The 17,940-nt window shown below is 45.0% G+C and overlaps 1 protein-coding gene across 1 annotated transcript; it reads right to left on the bottom strand.

The window, feature by feature from the left end:
* Positions 1-4,108: 4,108 nt before the first annotated feature.
* Positions 4,109-7,472, bottom strand: HMX3 (H6 family homeobox 3). The gene is made up of 2 exons (XM_072639075.1): positions 7,043-7,472; positions 4,109-6,199 (listed from the first exon to the last, which is right to left on the bottom strand). Exons 1-2 carry the CDS (start codon positions 7,470-7,472, stop codon positions 5,556-5,558), a joined length of 1,074 nt encoding a protein of 357 aa, XP_072495176.1. The 3' UTR covers positions 4,109-5,555.
* Positions 7,473-17,940: the final 10,468 nt, after the last annotated feature.

Here is a 17,940-nt window from a genome sequence, read left to right as displayed (position 1 = left end):
TATTTTACAGACGCTAGACGATCAATATGAACTGGAGCATAATGCTGTACCAATCTGTTAATGCTCTTAATGGGCTTCTCCTTCGGTTTACTCCGCAGAGGAAGTCGATAGACTAAAGCGATGATTACAGACACTGGTCACTGGTTTGGAGCCTGGCAGACCCCGTCCTCTCTCTGTAGTTAAAGCTGAGTTAAACAGCGGGAAAGCTTACTCCGACACTTTCCAACAGGAGGTGCTTTCCCCCCGCCCCCAACTCTGTCCCGGTATCCCCACATCTGTTCTACCAGCGGTTCCCCAGCTGTTTACGACTCTTGTCTTCAGTGAATGCCCAGCTTCAACCCGAGAAGGACACTTGCCAGACCCCTTGGACCCATAAACTCCCGTTCATTTTATTGAATGAAAAAGGGAGGAAAAAAAGAATTACCAACCTCAATTTCTCCAGTAAAAACCTAAAGTTGTCTGGAGGACCCAAATAGATAGGTGTGCTGTGAGGTCTGCCTGGAGGTCGGCTCTGCAGTTTAATCACAACTGAACTCTCAAGAGGAGGCTGTCCAGTCTCCTTAATGAAACCCTGGTGGCAGGAGGGGGTGGGGGGTGGGAGTTTATATCTTTCTCCCTGATGTTTGCTGTACACAAGCCCCCTCTATTTACTACCAAATAAAAGAAATACATCAGTGTTGCTAATAGAAACACCAGTCCAGTTCAGTTCAGCCAAGCTCCAAACAGTGGGCCTGGGAAAAGGATGTATCTCTTTCTGTGCAAACAATTGCACAGATTTGGAAACCACAGTGGCCTCGATAAAAACAACTGGTTAGTCTGTTGCCAGCAGTTTTAGGATCTGAACGAATCAACTTAGTGTCTGACTGTCAGAAAACCTGTCACTCAACTGGGAGCAGTTACCACACTGTGCAGGCACTGAAATGCCAACCAAGTCTGAGAAATTAACTTTTGGTCTCCTCCTCATCTTCTCCATCACTCCTTTCACCTCTAGTTTCCAGGATCAGGACCCATCCAGAGGTGCAAAATGGGCATCTCTCCTTTTCTCCTAAGGACTGATTTAATCTGTCTTAACTTGGGGAGAGGGAGGAATGGGGCAGCAAAAGTAGAACTCACCACCCTGAGACACTTCTGTCAAGGTTGTGTGTTTGATAGGGGGAGGGAGAGTGGGAAAAGAAAGATGCAATATTGCTTGAAGTCTTTACCTTCGAAACCAATGCCATTTAGATTGAATTGAAAAGTTAAGAAAAGAGGCTTGAATGCCTTTATTTTTTATTTTAGGCTTTAGAAAGCAGTATTCAATCCAAGTTAGTGGACTGTTTTGGGAATTTGTAAGGTCTGAGTCAACACAAGCCGAATGTTGATATGAGGGCTGTATTTTAGTCATCCGGCCGAGAGTGCAGAGAATTTAGTGGGATGACAGATGAATTTAAGGAAAAATTGCATACTTCACAATCTCTTCTTCCTCCTTACCTCATTCCTTTAGCATGCTGCTAAACACACCACTGATGTATTTCCTTAGAATTGAGGAAGCAGTCAGTGTGCCCCATTTGGATCCTAACAAGCTCATCGAGGTCCAGGTAGAAGACAGAAGGCTATAAAGGCAAACGGAATTTTGAGGGCTATGTGGCTGTAAGGTGCAGAGTTGTGAATGCTAGAGTTAAGTCCCAGGGACCGTTGTATGGACAACTCCTGGGGACAGTAATTGGATCTTCTGGTTAATCTGGACTCCAGGAAAGTACAATGCCCTTGTCAATGCTGCAGTGGAGTTGAGTTTTGATAAGTCACTGTGTTGCAACCTGCAAAACATGCAACATCAATTTCCCCTCAATGTAATCAAAACAAGTGTTAGCACTTTGGGCCCTACTTTATTTGGACCTGAAGCATGCAAACAGGAAAGTATGTAGACAGAGAGATAGATAGGGTTACCAGAAGCATAGGCCTGTGGGACCCACACTATCATCTTTAGGGACTTTCTTTCAGGGCTTGAGGCAGAAAATAAAAGCTCAAAGGAAACTTTGCAGAGGACAAGTTGTGCTTGTAACGAACTAGTTATTTCTCGACTTAGTGAAGACTGGGTCAGTCAAGAACCGTTTTCTAGAATCAAAACACAAATAAAGAAGGATTTTCTTGGCGTTTGATAACATCGCATTTGCTGTAAAGTCTAAGGAAGTGTTTGCTGTTGCAACATTATTTTTAACGAGCTGTATTGACCTGTCTCACAGTTAGTATTGCCAACAGTCAAAGGCATCACTCTGTTTGCAGGTGACACAAAGGACAACATATTTTGACCCCGATTTTCTGTTTGTTTTTAATTTACAACAATGTCCTAGTTTTTATTCCAAACCAGAGGGAAAATAAAGGGAGATTTGTCTTCACTGGAGCCCAATTCAAAATTTTGCCAAATATACACTAAGTTCTTTGGGGACAGTTTCTCATCAACCAAAAAAAAAAAAAATGATGCTTACCATCTTAGCTAGAAAAGAGTAATTTCTTCTAGGCTAAGGTCATGGAGTACATCAAAGAAGTACAAGATTTAAAAGTTTCTCTCTCTCTCTCTCTCTCTCTCTCTCTCTCTCTCTCTCTCTCTCTCTCTCTCTCTCTCTCTCGCCCCCCTCCAACTTAGACCACAGAAGAGAAGATCTTCAGCCATACCCTTCGGGGAAGCTCTCTCCACACCCAGACACTTCATGCAAGTGAAACACTGGGCAATCAGACAGTTCTAAATAATTCCATCTATTGGTCAGTTTTTCTCAGTCTGTATTCTAGCCATAAACGCGTGGAGAATTCTTCCTATTCTCCCACTTGAGACCCAGGTACAAATTTTTACAAGAAAATTAGGGCCATTTCGTCAGGATGCTTCCAAAACAAGGCAGGGCGGGAATCTCGAAGCTTAAGAAAGCAGCCCCGCTCTCCTGAAGCAAAGCCGGAAAATGCTGTCCCAGCCGCTACCGGCTGGTAGAAGGAAGGTAGGGAGACGCTGAGCATGCTTGGATTGGGGCTCTGCCTCAGCTGGGTAGCTTCAGCACTGACAGAAGTATTGCACTTCTTTCTTTTTGTCTAGAGGAGGGACTCAAAAAGAGAAGAAGGAAAAGGAAAGGAAAAGAAATGCAATGAATCTTGATTAAAAAAAAAAAAGCACTGTTCTCAGGAAGTTACTGTAAGCTGAAATGACTGGAAATGAAAACCCTGGACAGCAGTACTGGAACTGGTTCCTGGTTGTGTGTGACTCTGTGTGTGTGTGTGTGTGTGTGTGTGTGTGTGTGTGTGTGTGTGTGTGTGTGTGTGTGCGTGTGTGTTCGCGAGCGCCCGCGCACCCGCGCCTGCGTGCACTCCAGGGTTTGTGTGTGTCCAGATCCCGAAGGTAAAGCAAGCCACCGAATTCCTGTGGGCTTCCCCCTCCTCTTTCCCTTTGGGCTGGGCCGCAGAGTTGGATTGGGGAAAACTGCAACTAAGGTCCAATCGGTTCAGAGTTGCTGTCTTTTACCTCTTATGTTTTAGAACAAGACTTCGAGACTCTTCTATAACTCCGCAGCCGCCGGCTGAGTGAGCAATACTGTCCCTAAGGAGATGAAAACCTCCGAAAACTAAGAAAGAAAACAGAGGTCCCGGGTTTTGGCTGATCAACTTTCTGTTCTTTCTTATGGGCTTAAGCCTCTCCGGCATTTGAAGTCTCTGCACTGGCCTCCCTTTACCTCTAGCGGATGTGAAATCCCCCAAGTTATCCTTCCTCTTCCTTCCTTCTCTCTTTTATCCAAGGACGACCCAAGGGAGATAGGCCTGAAATATTTGGGCTACATATACTCTTTCATAGGCAGACACATATAGCAATAGGAGACCTTGGAACAGACACCGAACAATCCAGACTGGACAGTCGATGGACTTTCTTGTCTAGTGGAATTTTGCAAACCACATGAAAAAACTCCCCTTACTCCCCTTGTTCCACCTCGCTCTTGAGAAGATCAATCCAGGCATGATACTATTGGGGAATCTTCCTTACTCCGAACAAAGCCACCTTTGTCTGCCCTAGATACTGGATTATAGATGTGTGCACCCACTTCTCACAATGGATAGAAAAAATGCAAGAGAAGAAAGCAGGGGTTTCAGAAACACCTGTTGGAGATAATTTCCAAAAGTTACACAACCTTGGAACATAAGTGCCTTTGCTCTTTTTTTTTATTTCAATCTCACCACGACATTCAGCGTAACAATATTTTACTTTTTTTCCCCTTTTCTTAAAAAGAGACTGAACCCGGACAGATGTAAAAGGGAATCCTTAGGGGTAGGAGGAGGGAGATGACGGGAACCTATTGCCCGACAACAGGCTTAGTAGACAGAAGGAATAGGTTGGATTGGATGGCAGAACCTCGGGGCTGTGAGGTTTAGGGTGAATGTTACAAGAAAACTGTACATTTATCAAATAAGTTAAAATTATCCTAAATTGATTGTCCTTCACTTAAAGCGCTCCAATAATCAGCTGCCTCTGAGCAGGGCTAGTGCTCAATTTCCCTAACCTCCTTCCTTCCTTCCCCTTCTTCCCCCACTACTTTATTTTGCTACTCGAATGACCACAATTTTACAATGAAAATGTTCCTTTCTTTCCCTGGAGGAAGCCGCAGTGCTCTCAGAAAATTTCGTACAATATTGCACAGGTCAAAGTACAACAATTAAATTACAAAAAAAAAAAAAAAAAGGAGAAAGCTGTAGAAATAATAGTAAGAATAATTTACAAAGGAGGGTTACTCCCTAAATAATAGGTTACCAAAAATAAATAATATCACTCAAACCAGGTTAGAATATGGAATTGTTTTCATTTTCGGTTTGGGGCTTTTCTTTTGGTTTTCTTCACTCCTTTTACACTTCATTAGTGAATTTTCCAGTTCCAAAGCAGGAGAGGTGGAGTGGAGAGAAACAGTTTGTCACTGGTTTCTTTGAAAGGGGCGAACAGATAACTAAAAGAAATGGAAAGTTGAATGTTTGGGGAAGAAACAAAACCCAAGAACTAAAAGCAGTGCAATGCTAATTCTCTTTCTCAGGATATTTGGGGAAATAATGATCGAAAAGACGAGGAAGCTAGAGGGATTCTTGGCTCTCTTCCCCCTGAACCCTTGCTTTGTTATTTCCTCTATTCAAAAATAAAACCAAAAGCTAGAGTTCAGCACATTTAGGTCAGGGAGCTGGAGGTGGCGTGTTAAAGACTTGGACGGAAAATTTTTGAGTCACGGTTTGCTTTTCTACCTTTCCTATAACCAAAAGAAAAGCCAACAACAGTCAAGACAGCCTCCAAACTAGCGAAGGAGAAATGCACGGAAATGCATTGAGAGTACATACAAAAATGTTACCTTTGGGGGAGAGGGGAGGAAGGGGGAAGGGGACACTGACCCCTGCTCTCCGGTTCTTGAAGCTGATCCTGACCCCTCCGAGCTGGGGAGCCGGGAGGGTCTATTCCACCTCACTCCCCACCAGTCGACACACACCCCTGCACACGCACGCACGCGTCCAGTCCCGGGGTGGGGGGTAGGGGAGGGTCCCCAGCACCCCCCTCCCCTGCCCCACCTTCAGACCGGTCGCAGCAATGGCACCGATGTGACAACTGGGTGAGAGTAGTACACCGGATGGGGAAAGGTGAGGAGCGGCTGGCTGACTGGCACCGGGGCCCCGGCCGCGCCAGAGCCCTCGGCAGCTGAGTTCTCGTGGTAGAGGATGGGCACCCGCACGATGCGCTGCGCGGCTGCGTGACTCAAGTTGGCTGCCTCCAGCTCGGCCGCCAGCTGCCGCTTCCACTTGTTCCGGCGGTTCTGAAACCAGATCTTCACCTGGGTCTCTGTGAGGTGCAGGGAGGCGGCCAGGCCAGCACGCTCTGAGCTACTCAGGTAGCGCTTCATGTCGAAAGTGGACTCCAGCTGGAAGACCTGACTCCGGGAAAAGACTGTGCGCGTCTTCTTCTTCCGGCAGGGCTTTTTCTCCGGGCTATCAGCTCTCTTCTTCCAGTCCTCACCACCCTGCCCTGCTGCCCCGGCGCCGGCCCCAGACGACGCGTTGTCCTTCTTGCCTTCCTCCGAGTCACTCTCCTCCAGGATGATCTCGTCCGTGGTCTTGGAGTCCAGCTCCTTGTCCGGGTCCGGTTTGAGTAGCGGTTCGGGTGAATCTCTGTCTGTGCCCGACGCAGGGGACGAGTCTCGCAGGAGAGATTTCTCGGCCGCTGTAGGGGAGAGAAAAGACACCCAAACGCGCGCACATACGAACACACACGCACCCACATACGCACACACAGAGAAACATCGCCCCTTTAGTTAGGCCACACAAGACAAGCCTCCAGGCCCCCTGCCCTCCTGTGTCCCCTAAGCTCACTCCACCACTGTTTTGTAAGACTTCAGGACCAAGGACGTTCCTCATAGCAGATTTGCTTTCCCTGTTCCCTAAGTCTTTCTCCCTCCCTAGGGAAGAGGAGAACGCTAGATCCCGGTGTCCCGGGGCCTTGACGAAGTCCAAGAAAGAGAGGAATCGGATGGTGACAAAGCAGCCATCGCCTTAGGCTCTGTCTTTCTCGTCCTTTCCCCAGTCGCTAGGGGACAAGTGAAAGACTTCCCCTGAATCTGTTGGACAGAACTTGCAAATAACCGCTTTCTCTTTCCAGTTCGAATTCTCCATCCTCCCTCGTCCCCCTCGACCCTCTAATACAGCCCATTCCCCCCTACTCTTATACCAGGGGCACTTTTTTTTTTTTTTACCCATCAGAGCTTTTACTCAGTGAGCTATTTCTTTTCTTCCCAAGTGGGATTGGTACCAAGAAACGTAGCAACGCGAGCCTACCGAGGGAGCTTGAATCAAGTGAGCAGGGAGCAAAGAGAAGCGGAATAGGGGAGAAGAGATCCAGAAACAGGGCCATAAAAGGGATCGAAAGCGTGTGTGATGGAATGGACCAAGTTACAAAGAGGGGCAAAAGTGAGCAGAGAGAAAAGACACTTGGAAGAGTAAAGAAATGAAAGGACAAAAGGCAAGGCGGGGGTGAAGAGTTTTGGAAAAGGAAACCAATCACAGGTACCTTCTGGCCTAGGCAGATGTCCCCCCGCGGGGGTCAGGGTGTAGGGATACCACCAGGCTGGAGACCGCTCCAGATAGTGCGCCGGTAGCGCAAACCTCTGCGCTGGGATCTCAAAACGGGGAAAAGCCAAATCGCCCACCTGCGAGAGTGCAAAGCCGGTGGCGCCTTCCAAGGCCCCTTTGGCAGCAGCCGCGGCCGCTGCGGCTGCAGCGGCTGAGGCTGGGGCGAAGAGCGTCCTTGGGGGCTGCTGCTGCTTTGGGGGCGCCCGGTGGTGATCTCCATTGAGTAAGTTCTTGATGGAGAACGGGGAGTCCTTGGGCGGTGGCGGTGGAGGCGGTGGCGGCGGCGGCGGAGGCGGCGGGGGAGGAGGCGGCGGCTGGGGAGGCTGGGTGCTAGTGTTGCTGCAGGGCTCTTGTCCCGGCTCTGGCATCCTCCGCTTTTCTCCTGGTCCCCGCTACACCGGGCAGGCGGGCAGGCGGACAAGCGGCAACTCAGACCATAAACACAACTCAACTACGAGGCGGCGCAAAGTAGGAGCAGCACCGGGCGCAAATCCAGCGTCTGAAGGGCGGGGTGGGGATGTGGGCACCCAGCTAAAGAGCTACTGGGGCGGGCTTGCATGGGGTGGGGGGGGGGGGGAGGAGGAAGGGATGGGGGAGCAGGAGAGGGGGAAAGGTGGGGGGGCACACTGGGCGGGAGGGGGTGGGGTACAGCTCTGGCCGTGGGACAGCAGACGGGACACAGGGGCTGAGGAGGCTTGACGGCGGCTGCTGCTTCTGGGGAGGAGGCGGCTGGACGAGTCCCCGGCTTGGGGCTGCGTCAATCCGGCGCCGGATGCTAATGATGAAATCAAAATGTCATCCAAGTTAAATGCGGAGAGTATACGGCGATTGGGCACGTACAATGGCAAATGGGATTAGGCAAGAGAAGGCGCAGCCAAACCCTGGCCCCGCAGCCGCCACTGCCGCCGCCCCCTCTCTCCGTGCCTTAGATTTTGGCGCTTTGGCTTCGGGCTATAAGAGCTCCCCTGTTATTGGCTTTATATAGTCCAATTAGGCAGCAAATGAGGACTGGACTATTAGCACAAAAGGATATTGGCTCTTGCTAAAGCACCACTCCAAGAGCAAGAAACGAACCTCTCGGAGCCTGTGAAGCCCCGGCGGGAGCGCCCACAGGCTGCAGTGGGTGCCCCTCTGCAGCAAGAAGTTTTCCCCCCTGCTGCTCGGGGGAACTTGCTCGCTACTGCCTGACTTAGGGGAGGGGAGAAGAGGTGAGGAGAGGCCTGGGTCAGATCCAGGTTATTCTCCCTTCCCCAGTCCCCAGGGTCCTAGCTCGTCTTTACATCCCAAACCCACTCTGATAGGAGCAGAAAGAGGATTGTTAGCAATTTTGTCCAACATCTACTATGGCTTCAACCTACCTCCAACCCGTTTCCCATCCCCATGCAGGAGGGTCAGAATTTTCCTTTCCTCTTGGATGCGTAGAGGTGCCCACTTTTCAGAAAGCCCCCAAAAGAAGGGAATGATCGGGGGATAGAGAGGTGGTGACTCTCTACTATTTTCAAAATGGTCTTGTCACCCAGAGCGAAAAAACAGCATTTGGTGTTGTCTAGGAGAAGGAGCACCAGGAATCCGGCTGTGGTTTTGGTTACAGACGCTCACAAGTCCGGAAAGTCACTTTAATTTTGTCTGCTGCCAGAGCTGCGAGACTTTTCATTAATTTACTTTGCGCTGCAAAATCATCCGGGGGAGGGGGGAGAACGCTTTTCGAGTGCATTCTTATCGGTATGTCCCCAACTCCCCATAAGCTCGGAATCTATCCATCCTACACGTGTTCATCTGTGTAACCGTGGGTACAGACAGAACGGGTAAATATGCATTGATCACAGAAAGACGCATCACAGACCTGTCAGAGCTTTTTAACTTAAGGCCTGAGCATATTAAGTTCTTTTTTTTTTTTAAAGTATAGTTAAATTTTATTTAATTATTTGGGGAAAAGCCACGAAGCAAATACATACACCAATCCACTGAAATGCATAACTTTCTCAAAGCGAGTCTTTAAGCTCTATATTGGAGATAATGATTATTTTAATAGTTAAGAGAAAATAAGATAACGTATAAGGACTCTTCTCTCTGCGGCTGAGAAATATTTTCTTGCAGCAGTTCTGGGCGGCAGCGGGTTTTCAATAATTTTTGCAGAAGAGATAAATGGAAGCCAAGCATCACGTGACCGATAGCGTGTTAAAAGCTGGTAGGGGACATTTAAGAGGATGTTATCGAGGAGAATTAACATTGGCCAGATTACCAGATAAAAAAAGTTCGTCTGATTTTAAAACTAGTTATTTGTTCAGCCCGAAAACTTTGCGGGATAGGCTTTTTAGAACTTCTGATTTAAACATTAAATTAAACCAAAATCGCTGCCTCTGTACTTTCCCATAGAAACATTTCTCCGTGCGTGACAACTGGACCTGGGTAACAGCACATGTAGCCGTGGATCATAGGACGACTCTTCAAATGGCAATACCCAAGCAAAAGAGGTAAGCATAAAGATTACTGCCCTCCCCCTTCCAGACACCTTCCCAAAGGAAGTCTTCACCTTGTGTTCTTGGTGATTTTGTTCTCCTTTTACGCCCCACCCCCTTAAGGAGGATTAAATTCCGAGAAATGTCAACTATTCCCCATCGAATGTACTGGAAGTCTTGCTGGTCAAACGAGTAAATGAACTAAAGAGAATAGGAGCAATTGGAGTCCAGGATGGTTATCTTAATTATCAAAGTCCAAAAACCCTCCCCTAGGATGGGTGCACTTTGGACCCCTCCTGGAACTTCAGGAGAAGTGTTTAAAATATTCTTGGGAGGGAGGAGGGACTCACTCCCTTTATCTAAGTAGAATAACTCATTGGATTCTATCTTGAGCTGAAAGTTGGAGTTCAACCCTCTTGTTTTACAGATGAATGAGGAAACTGAGGCCCAAAGAAGAGATTTGTTCAAAGTCACACAGACAGAGCTGGGATTTGACTTGTGACTCTAAATCTCTTTCCCCTCCATCACAGCAACATGCTGCCCCCATCTTAGAGAATGACTTCTGGGACGTGAGAGATTAGGCATGCTCCTGATCACACAGCTGCTGTGTTATATGCGTCAGGGGCAGGGTTGGAATCCAAGTCTCCCTGACCTCAAAACTGTCCATCTATCCAGTAGGCCAACCCGTCTCTATCCCTTGCCGTAGGGAAGCTCAATTTACTGCTGGTTGGTGTTATGTGCTTGGAATAGAGGTAGGGGGAAGGGAAATGTGCACATAGATAGATTGACATATATGCACAACATACAGACGCAATTTGGCAGATGGAAGAACCAGTTAGAGTGTATTGCTTCTAAGTAGACTTGTAGCAAACACACCATCTCTCTAAACGAAATCTGTTCATATAAATTCCGAAATTTTGTTTCAGAAGAGGGCTGTGGGATTGGGGTCCTGTAGGGAGACAGTCTCACTAAGCAGCAGCACAAACTTGTTTCCTAACCAGAAAACCCCACTTAGACCGGATTCAACGGAAATCCCATTTTGTTCCGGAAAGCAAACGATTTTGCCATATAAAACTTTTGCACACCATATTCCCCTGGGGACCTAAGAAAAGAATGATTTTTGCCAGATTGAATCTTGGATGTTCAAATTCACTTTGTGAGGATGGAGGTGGAGGTGGGGGAGCTGGACCGGATCTGGACAGAGAAAAACTTTCTTCATTTTTTCCCCCTTGGTTTTCCAAACTCCTGTCTCTTTCTCTTTCCTCCCTGAGGCTATTTCTCGGTTCACCTGTCACCTCCAGCAGATGAAGTAGCCTGTGATGGGACATGAGTTAATGCTCAGGTGCTTCAGGACACCTGAACTTTGAAAGGATTGTGGAGGAAAGCTAGCGAGCCCTGGCTTGTTCCTTTCCATCAGCTCCTTGGAACCGCACTCCACCCACTGCTTGCACCTATGCACCAGGCACCATCCCTCCCTCCATACATGCCCCACCCCCTAAGTAACTGGACACCCACACCATTGCCTCCTCCTTCATTCAAAGCAAAGCAAACAGCGCCCTCTGTGGGATAGCCTTGAACTTTAGGAGACAATCCTCTCCCCAAAAGAATGCTTAGAAGAAGACTTACTAACAGGCTCTGGGTTGTACTTCGACCCTTGTAATCTCCATCTGGGGAACAATTAAGTTTTACTTTTGATTTTCCTTTGGTGGGGCAAATGCAGCTTGAAAGCCTTCTGAGTCTTATCCTTTTCAGCTTTTTTGGAGAAGTCTTTCCTTTGGTTATTATATTGATAAAAACAGTGAATCATGGAGTCTCATAGCTGGAATGAGACTTAGAAATTATCTATTCCAACTACATTCTTTAACAAATGAGGAGCTTGTTCAAAGTCTCACAGATAGTTTCTGGTAAAACTAGACACTTACATATTCATATTTTGTCCTAAATATTTTACTATCCTCATTTTACATAGTTGGACTCTAAAATTTAGTTGTCTTTTTAGGATTTTATACAAGATCTTGAGGGAGTCACATGGGTAGCTAGCGTAAAGAGATATGGGGGGCATTAAAACTAGTGGAACAAGGAAAGGATAATGCTATATGGTACTGCCCACTATCATAATGTTTATTTAGAAAGATTGGGAAAAAAAAGGACACACTCCTGAAATCCTCTTGGCTATTAAAGACCTACTTTAAAAATACTTTATTATTAAAAATTAGTCCTGTTTCTGATTCAATTCAATTCCACAAACATTTATTAAACACTTCTATTTGTAAGGCACTGTGCTAAGCCCTGGAGACAAACAAAAGAGAAGAAGCAACTCTTGCCTTCAGGGAATTTATATTCTATTGAGGGTTAACCAGATATTTAAACATAAAGTATATACAAAATATTGGAAAAGATGAAGAGATATAGACAAGATGGTAATACAATTATATTGATTCAAAACTGGTTGGATGGCTGAAGTCAAAGAGTAGTTGGAAATGGTTTCATGTTAGGGTGGCAAGAGATGGCCAGAGGAGTACCCTCAGCAAGCTATGTTGTTTAATATTTTATCAGTGACTCAGATAAAGGCATAAATGGAAGATTGATCAAATTTGCAGATAACATAAAAGTTGAGGGAAGAATAGCTAACAAACTGGATGACAGGATCCAAAAGGATCTTGCCAGACAAGAGCATTGAGCTGACTCTAATAAAGGTGAAATTCAATAGAGGAAATGTAAATTCTTATGTTTTGATACAAAGAATCAATTCACAAGTACAAGTTTAGGAAGGTGTGTTTAGATAGTAGTTGATTTGAAAAACATCTGAGTTGTTTTTTTAATGATCTGGAAGCTAAGTAATCAGTACTATGACATGGCAGCCAAAAAAGCTAAGGTACTTTCAGTTTTCATTAAGCCATATCTTGCAGGAATAAAGAGGTGATAGTCTCATTGTATTTTGATCTCATCAGACTTCATGTGGAGTATTCTGCTCTGTTCTGCATGCCACAGTTAAAACAAACTGGAAAGTGTCCAGCAGAGGGCAACCAGGATGTCAAAGGACCATAAGCTCATGCCATATTAGGACTGAATGAAGGAACTTGACATTTTTTGAAAAATCTTACAGGAATCTCAGTGGGACACAAAATAGCTGTCTTCAAGAAATTGAAGGGCTGTCACATGGAGCAAGTATGAGAATTATTCTGTTTGACCCCAGATTGCCAAAGCAGGAGCAATGAGTAGAAGGTTCAAGGATGAAAATTTAGACTTGATATCTGGACAAACTTCCCAACAATTAGAGCTTTCAAAAATGAAACAAACTCCTTTGAGATATGGTGAGTAGGTTACTCCTCCCTGGATGTTTTCAAGTGGAGTCTGGATGACCCTTTAGGAATTTTTGGTGACTATCCTTTCCTATGTGTGTTCTACCTTTGTTGCCGAAGAAGACCATGCCATCAGAGAAATAATGACATGACTTGCACTTGACTTTGTTTTTTTGAGGGAGGGCTGAGCAGGTCACCAGCCTCACTTCTCCTCCAGAGCCATCTGAATCCAGTGACCAGATATTCATCAGGATGACTGGAGATGACCCAAGATGAGGCAATTGGGGTTAAGTGACTAGCCCAAGGTCACACAGCTAGTGAGTGTCAAGTGTCTGAGGTGAAATTTGAACTCAGGTCCTCCTGACTCCTGCACTGCTGCTCTATCCACTGCACCACTTAGTTGCCCCAATTCTTTACCATATGGATTGGACCAAGTGGTCAAATTTTGTGATTCTGATCATATAAGTAATTTCAAGAGGGAGAACTCACCAGGAAAGAAATAATTTTGTAGAAAGTGGCACCTGAACTTTGAAAGCTAGAGATATTCTGTGGCAGAGGTGAGGAGATGTGAATGTTCCAGATATGGGGGAGCCATTTGTTTAGATCCAAGCAGGCAGGAGATGTAATATCATGTATAGATAGCAGAGAGTAGGCCAATTTGGAGCAGAGAGTGTATGAAGAGAAATAATATGAAATCAGAATGAAGAGAGAAGTGGGAGACAGATTGCAGAGAGCTGAAGATTCAGGGCTGAGAGTTTCATACATAAGCCTAGAAGGCAATAGGAAGCCACTGAAGAGTTTTGAGAAAAAAAAGAGTGATAGCGTATATTTTATGGATATTAATTTAACATTTCTGGGGAGGATGGATGGGTGATGGGGTAGAAGCTGGAAACAAGGAGACCAATAGGAAGTTATTGTAACAGCTTAGGTGAGAGGTTAAAAGGTTTGAATTTGGGTATGGACATGTGAGTGCAGAGAAGGAGATGAATTCAAGAGATAATGTAGAGGTATAATCTATAGGACCTGGCAACTGCAAAGTGAGGGGTGAAGGAAAGGGATTATTTAAAGATAATTCCAAGGTTGCGAACTTGCTTAACTGGAAGAATGATAGGGCTCTGAGAAGAAATCAGTAAGTTTGGAGGAGGAATGGCTTCTTTAGGGGAAAAATAATGACTTCTGTTTTGAACATTGGTTCACAGTGGACATATCTAGCAGGGAAGTTAGTAACATGTAACCTCAGTTCAGGAAGGAGTTTAGGGATGAATATAGTTTTGAGAGTCATCTGTATAGAGATGACAATTTAATTTGTAGGACTTGATTTCACTAAAGGAGAAAGGGTAGAGAAAAAAGAAGAATGTCCAATACCACCAATCAGGACTGAGACCCAGATCAGCTGCTCTATTCTCCCAAGGTCTTTAGGCCCAGGGCTCCAAAAGTAGATGCTGCTGCCCTGGGACCAGGACTGGGGCCAGACCACATTCCCTTCTCACCCAGGTGAAAGAGCTTTCTCACCAACCTTTGAAGCTGTCTTTGGTATTTGTGGGTTGAGAAATCTGGGAACCACAGCTGCTACCAGTGATTCTGTGCCCTGAGGCTTGCTTCAGTCCTGTTTGTGCCATGCTGCACAGCCAAGGCTGGACTGTGCTCTGCTCTGAGCCTGCTGCAGTAGACCTTTCCTGTCAGCCTTCCAGGCTATCTTGGGCTGGAAATTTCTTTCCCTGTCGTTCTATGGCTTTTGGGCTCTGAGCTCTGAACTCTGGTACCTTCTTACCCTGAACCATTCCTCTGCCATGCTTGCCCCCTTCTCCCACTGGTGAGCTCCTTTCAAGGCTTCTGTTTTGGGGACAGACCCAAGCCAGTGATGCTTCATTCCCCTCCTGGTTGTGATAGTTTCCATACTATTTCTTCCAATCCAGGTACCTTTTCCTCACTCAAAATTCAGCTCCCTTTTATGGGTTGTCTCTTTCTATTAGAGTATAAGCTACTTGAGGGCAGGCACCATCTTTATTTTTGCTTTTATTTGTATCTCTAGCTTAATGTCTGGCTAAAACATAGTGAGCACTTAATAAATGCCTAGTGCTTGCCTGCCGATTTCTGAGGGATACTCACCCTTAGTGGTTGGGAGAAGGATGACAGGTTGGCAAAAAAATATTGAGGAGAATTGTTTTTTGGAAGAGAACCAAGAGAGAGCAATGTTCCAGAAGACAAGCTCAGAGAGCATATCCAGGAAGAGGAAGGTGATCGACAATATTAAAGAGTGCAGAGGTAAAGCAGAATGAGTACTGTGTAAAGGCCATTGGACTTAGAAGGTCAGAAATCACTGACAACTTTCAAGAGAGAGGTTTCAATTGAATGATGGAGTCAGAAGGCAATTTACAAGTCACTGAAAATTATAGAAGGTATGACAAGAGTGGAAGCACATTTTGACTACCTTTTTAAGGAATTTTTCTGTGAAATGGAAAAAAGATGTAGGATGGTAGATTATGGAGATGACAGGGTTAAGTAAAAGGGATTTTTTTTTAAAGATAGAGAAATCTAGATGTGTTTGTAGGTACTGGATTAGTAGCCAGTGGATAGAGATTGCAGGTGAGAAAAAGAGAGGAAATTATTGAGGGTGCAAACTCCTGGGCATGGTTTTTACAAGTTGACTCAGGACACCATGTAGGCCTATAATTAGCAGTCTATCTGAGAAACACACAGGGTAATTTGAATTTGGTAAAAGAGACCAATAGAGAACCATGACGGTTTTTTAAATTCATCTTCTAAAAAGAATGAAAATGTGCAAAGACATTTTAAAATGACCTAATACACATTATATACAAGAATATAGATAAATAAATGATAGTAGTGCATCCTCCAAACAGAGAGACAACAAAAGCCTAATTTGAAAGTCTTTTGGGATGGGGCAGAGCCAAGATGGTGGATTAGAAAGATGGATCTGCTATATCTCTCCCACCATAGCCCATAAAATACCTGTAAAAATTGACTCTAAACAAATTCTAGAGCAACAGAAGCCATAGAACGACAGGGAAAGAAATTTCCAGCCCAAGATAGCCTGGAAGGCTGACAGGAAAGGTCTATTGCAGCAGGCTCAGAGCAGAGCACAGTCCAGCCTTGGCTGTGCAGCATGGCACAAACAGGACTGAAGCAAGCCTCAGGGCACAGAATCACTGGTAGCAGCTGTGGTTCCCAGATTTCTCAACCCACAAATACCAAAGACAGCTTCAAAGGTTGGTGAGAAAGCTCTTTCACCTGGGTGAGAAGGGAATGTGGTCTGGCCCCAGGGCAGCAGCATCTACTTTTGGAGCCCTGGGTCTAAAGACCCTGGGAGAATAGAGCAACTGATCTGGGTCTCAGTCCTGAGTGGTGGTATTGGGGTGAGGAGTGCTGCCATGGTGAAGCTGGTGGAGGTTCTGGAGAGGGAATCCTTGTTGTTGTGCTTGTTGGAGTACTTGTTGCTCCCAGACAAGAACCCAGGGCAGGAGTGAAGTAAACTCCTCTCCCTTGATTGTGCCACCTTGAAGGAACTGAGAACTTACAGGTCCCTAGAGATACCTCAGAGAACAGCTGTACAAAACCTCTGAAACCTAGGGTAGTATACCCTTCACTTGACAAAGGACTCAAAAGTCAAGTAACTGACTGGGAAAATGTCCAAAAAAGGGGGAAAAATAAGACTATAGAAGGTGACTTTCTTGGTGAAAAGGTATTTTCTTCCATCCTTTCAGACAAGGAAGAGCAAAGTATACCATCAGAGGAAGACATCAAAGTCAAGGCTTCTACATCCAAAATCTCCAAAAAAAATATGCAATGGTCTCAGGCCAAAACATGGAATGTCAATGAAATAGAGGACTTCCAAGCATTCTTGTTGAAAAGACCAGAGCTGAACAGAAAACATGACTTTCAAATACAAGAATCAAGAGAAACATGAAAAGGTAAACAGGAAAGAGAAGCCTTAAGGAAGTCATTAAAGTTGAACTGTTTACAATCCTACATGGAAAGATGTTATTTGTAAGTCATGAGACCTTTTCCAGTATTAGGATAGTTAGAGGGAATACATATATATGTATATGTAGGCATATATGGTTTGTATGTATGTGTATATTATGTATGTATAGATATGTATATGTACATGTGTGTATATGTATATATGTGTGCATGTATATGTGTGTGTATATACATACTATATATATATATATATATATATATATATATATATATATATATATATATATATATATATATATATATATACATGCACAGAGGGCACAGGGTGAACTGAATATGAAGGGAGAATACATTAAAAATAAAATTTATTGTTGAATGGAATGTACTAGGAGTAAGAGAAAGGGAGAGGTAGAATGTAGCAAATCATCTCACACACAGCAGGGAAAAAAAGAGCTTCTACAATGGAGGGGAAGGGGGGAGAGATGAAAGGAAATAACTGAGCCTTACTTTCATATGATTTGGCTTAAGAAGGAATAATACACACTCAATTGGATGTGGAAATCTATTTTACCCTGCAGGAAGGCAAAGGGGAGGGGTTGGGAGAGGGTAGATAATAGAAGGAACAGCAAATTGGGGAAAGGGATAATCAGAAGCAAACGCTATTGTGGGAGGACAGGTCAAAGGAGAGAATGGAATAAATGAAGGGCAGGATAGGACAGAGGGAAATGTAGTTACTCTTTTACAACATAAATATTATGGAAGTGCTTTGTATTGTTACACATGTATGACCTATATTGAATTGCTTGTTTTCACAATGAGGGTAGGTGGGGAGGGAGGGAGAGAATATGGAACTCAGAGCTTTAAGAATGAATGTTAAAAATTGTTTTAGCATACAGGTGATGGAGTATAGAAATCTATGTTGCCCTACAGGAAAATAGAGGGAAGGGGGATGGAAGAAAGGTGGATAATAGAAGGGAGGACAGACTGGAGGAAGGAGTGGATGGGGTGCATGCTGTCCTGGAGAGGGGTGGGGAAAGATGGGGAGAAAATTTTGAATTCAAATTCTTGTGGAAGTGAATGTTAAGAACTGAAAGTAAATAAATTGTATATTAAAAAAGAAAGTCTTCTAG

The sequence above is a fragment of the Notamacropus eugenii genome, chromosome 1, assembly GCF_028372415.1.
Source record: "Notamacropus eugenii isolate mMacEug1 chromosome 1, mMacEug1.pri_v2, whole genome shotgun sequence".
NCBI lineage: Eukaryota > Metazoa > Chordata > Mammalia > Diprotodontia > Macropodidae > Notamacropus > Notamacropus eugenii.
Note: the sequence above shows the minus strand (reverse complement) of the source record. Positions and strands in the feature narration are given on the sequence as shown.

Excerpts from the sequence above, each read along its gene's own strand:
- HMX3 (XM_072639075.1), bottom strand. The coding sequence starts at position 7,472 with ATGCCAGAGCCGGGACAAGAGCCCTGCAGCAACACTAGCACCCAGCCT. Across the intron at positions 6,200-7,042 it reads ACATCTGCCTAGGCCAGAAG|CGGCCGAGAAATCTCTCCTG; the intron begins GTACCTGTGATT and ends TCTCCCCTACAG.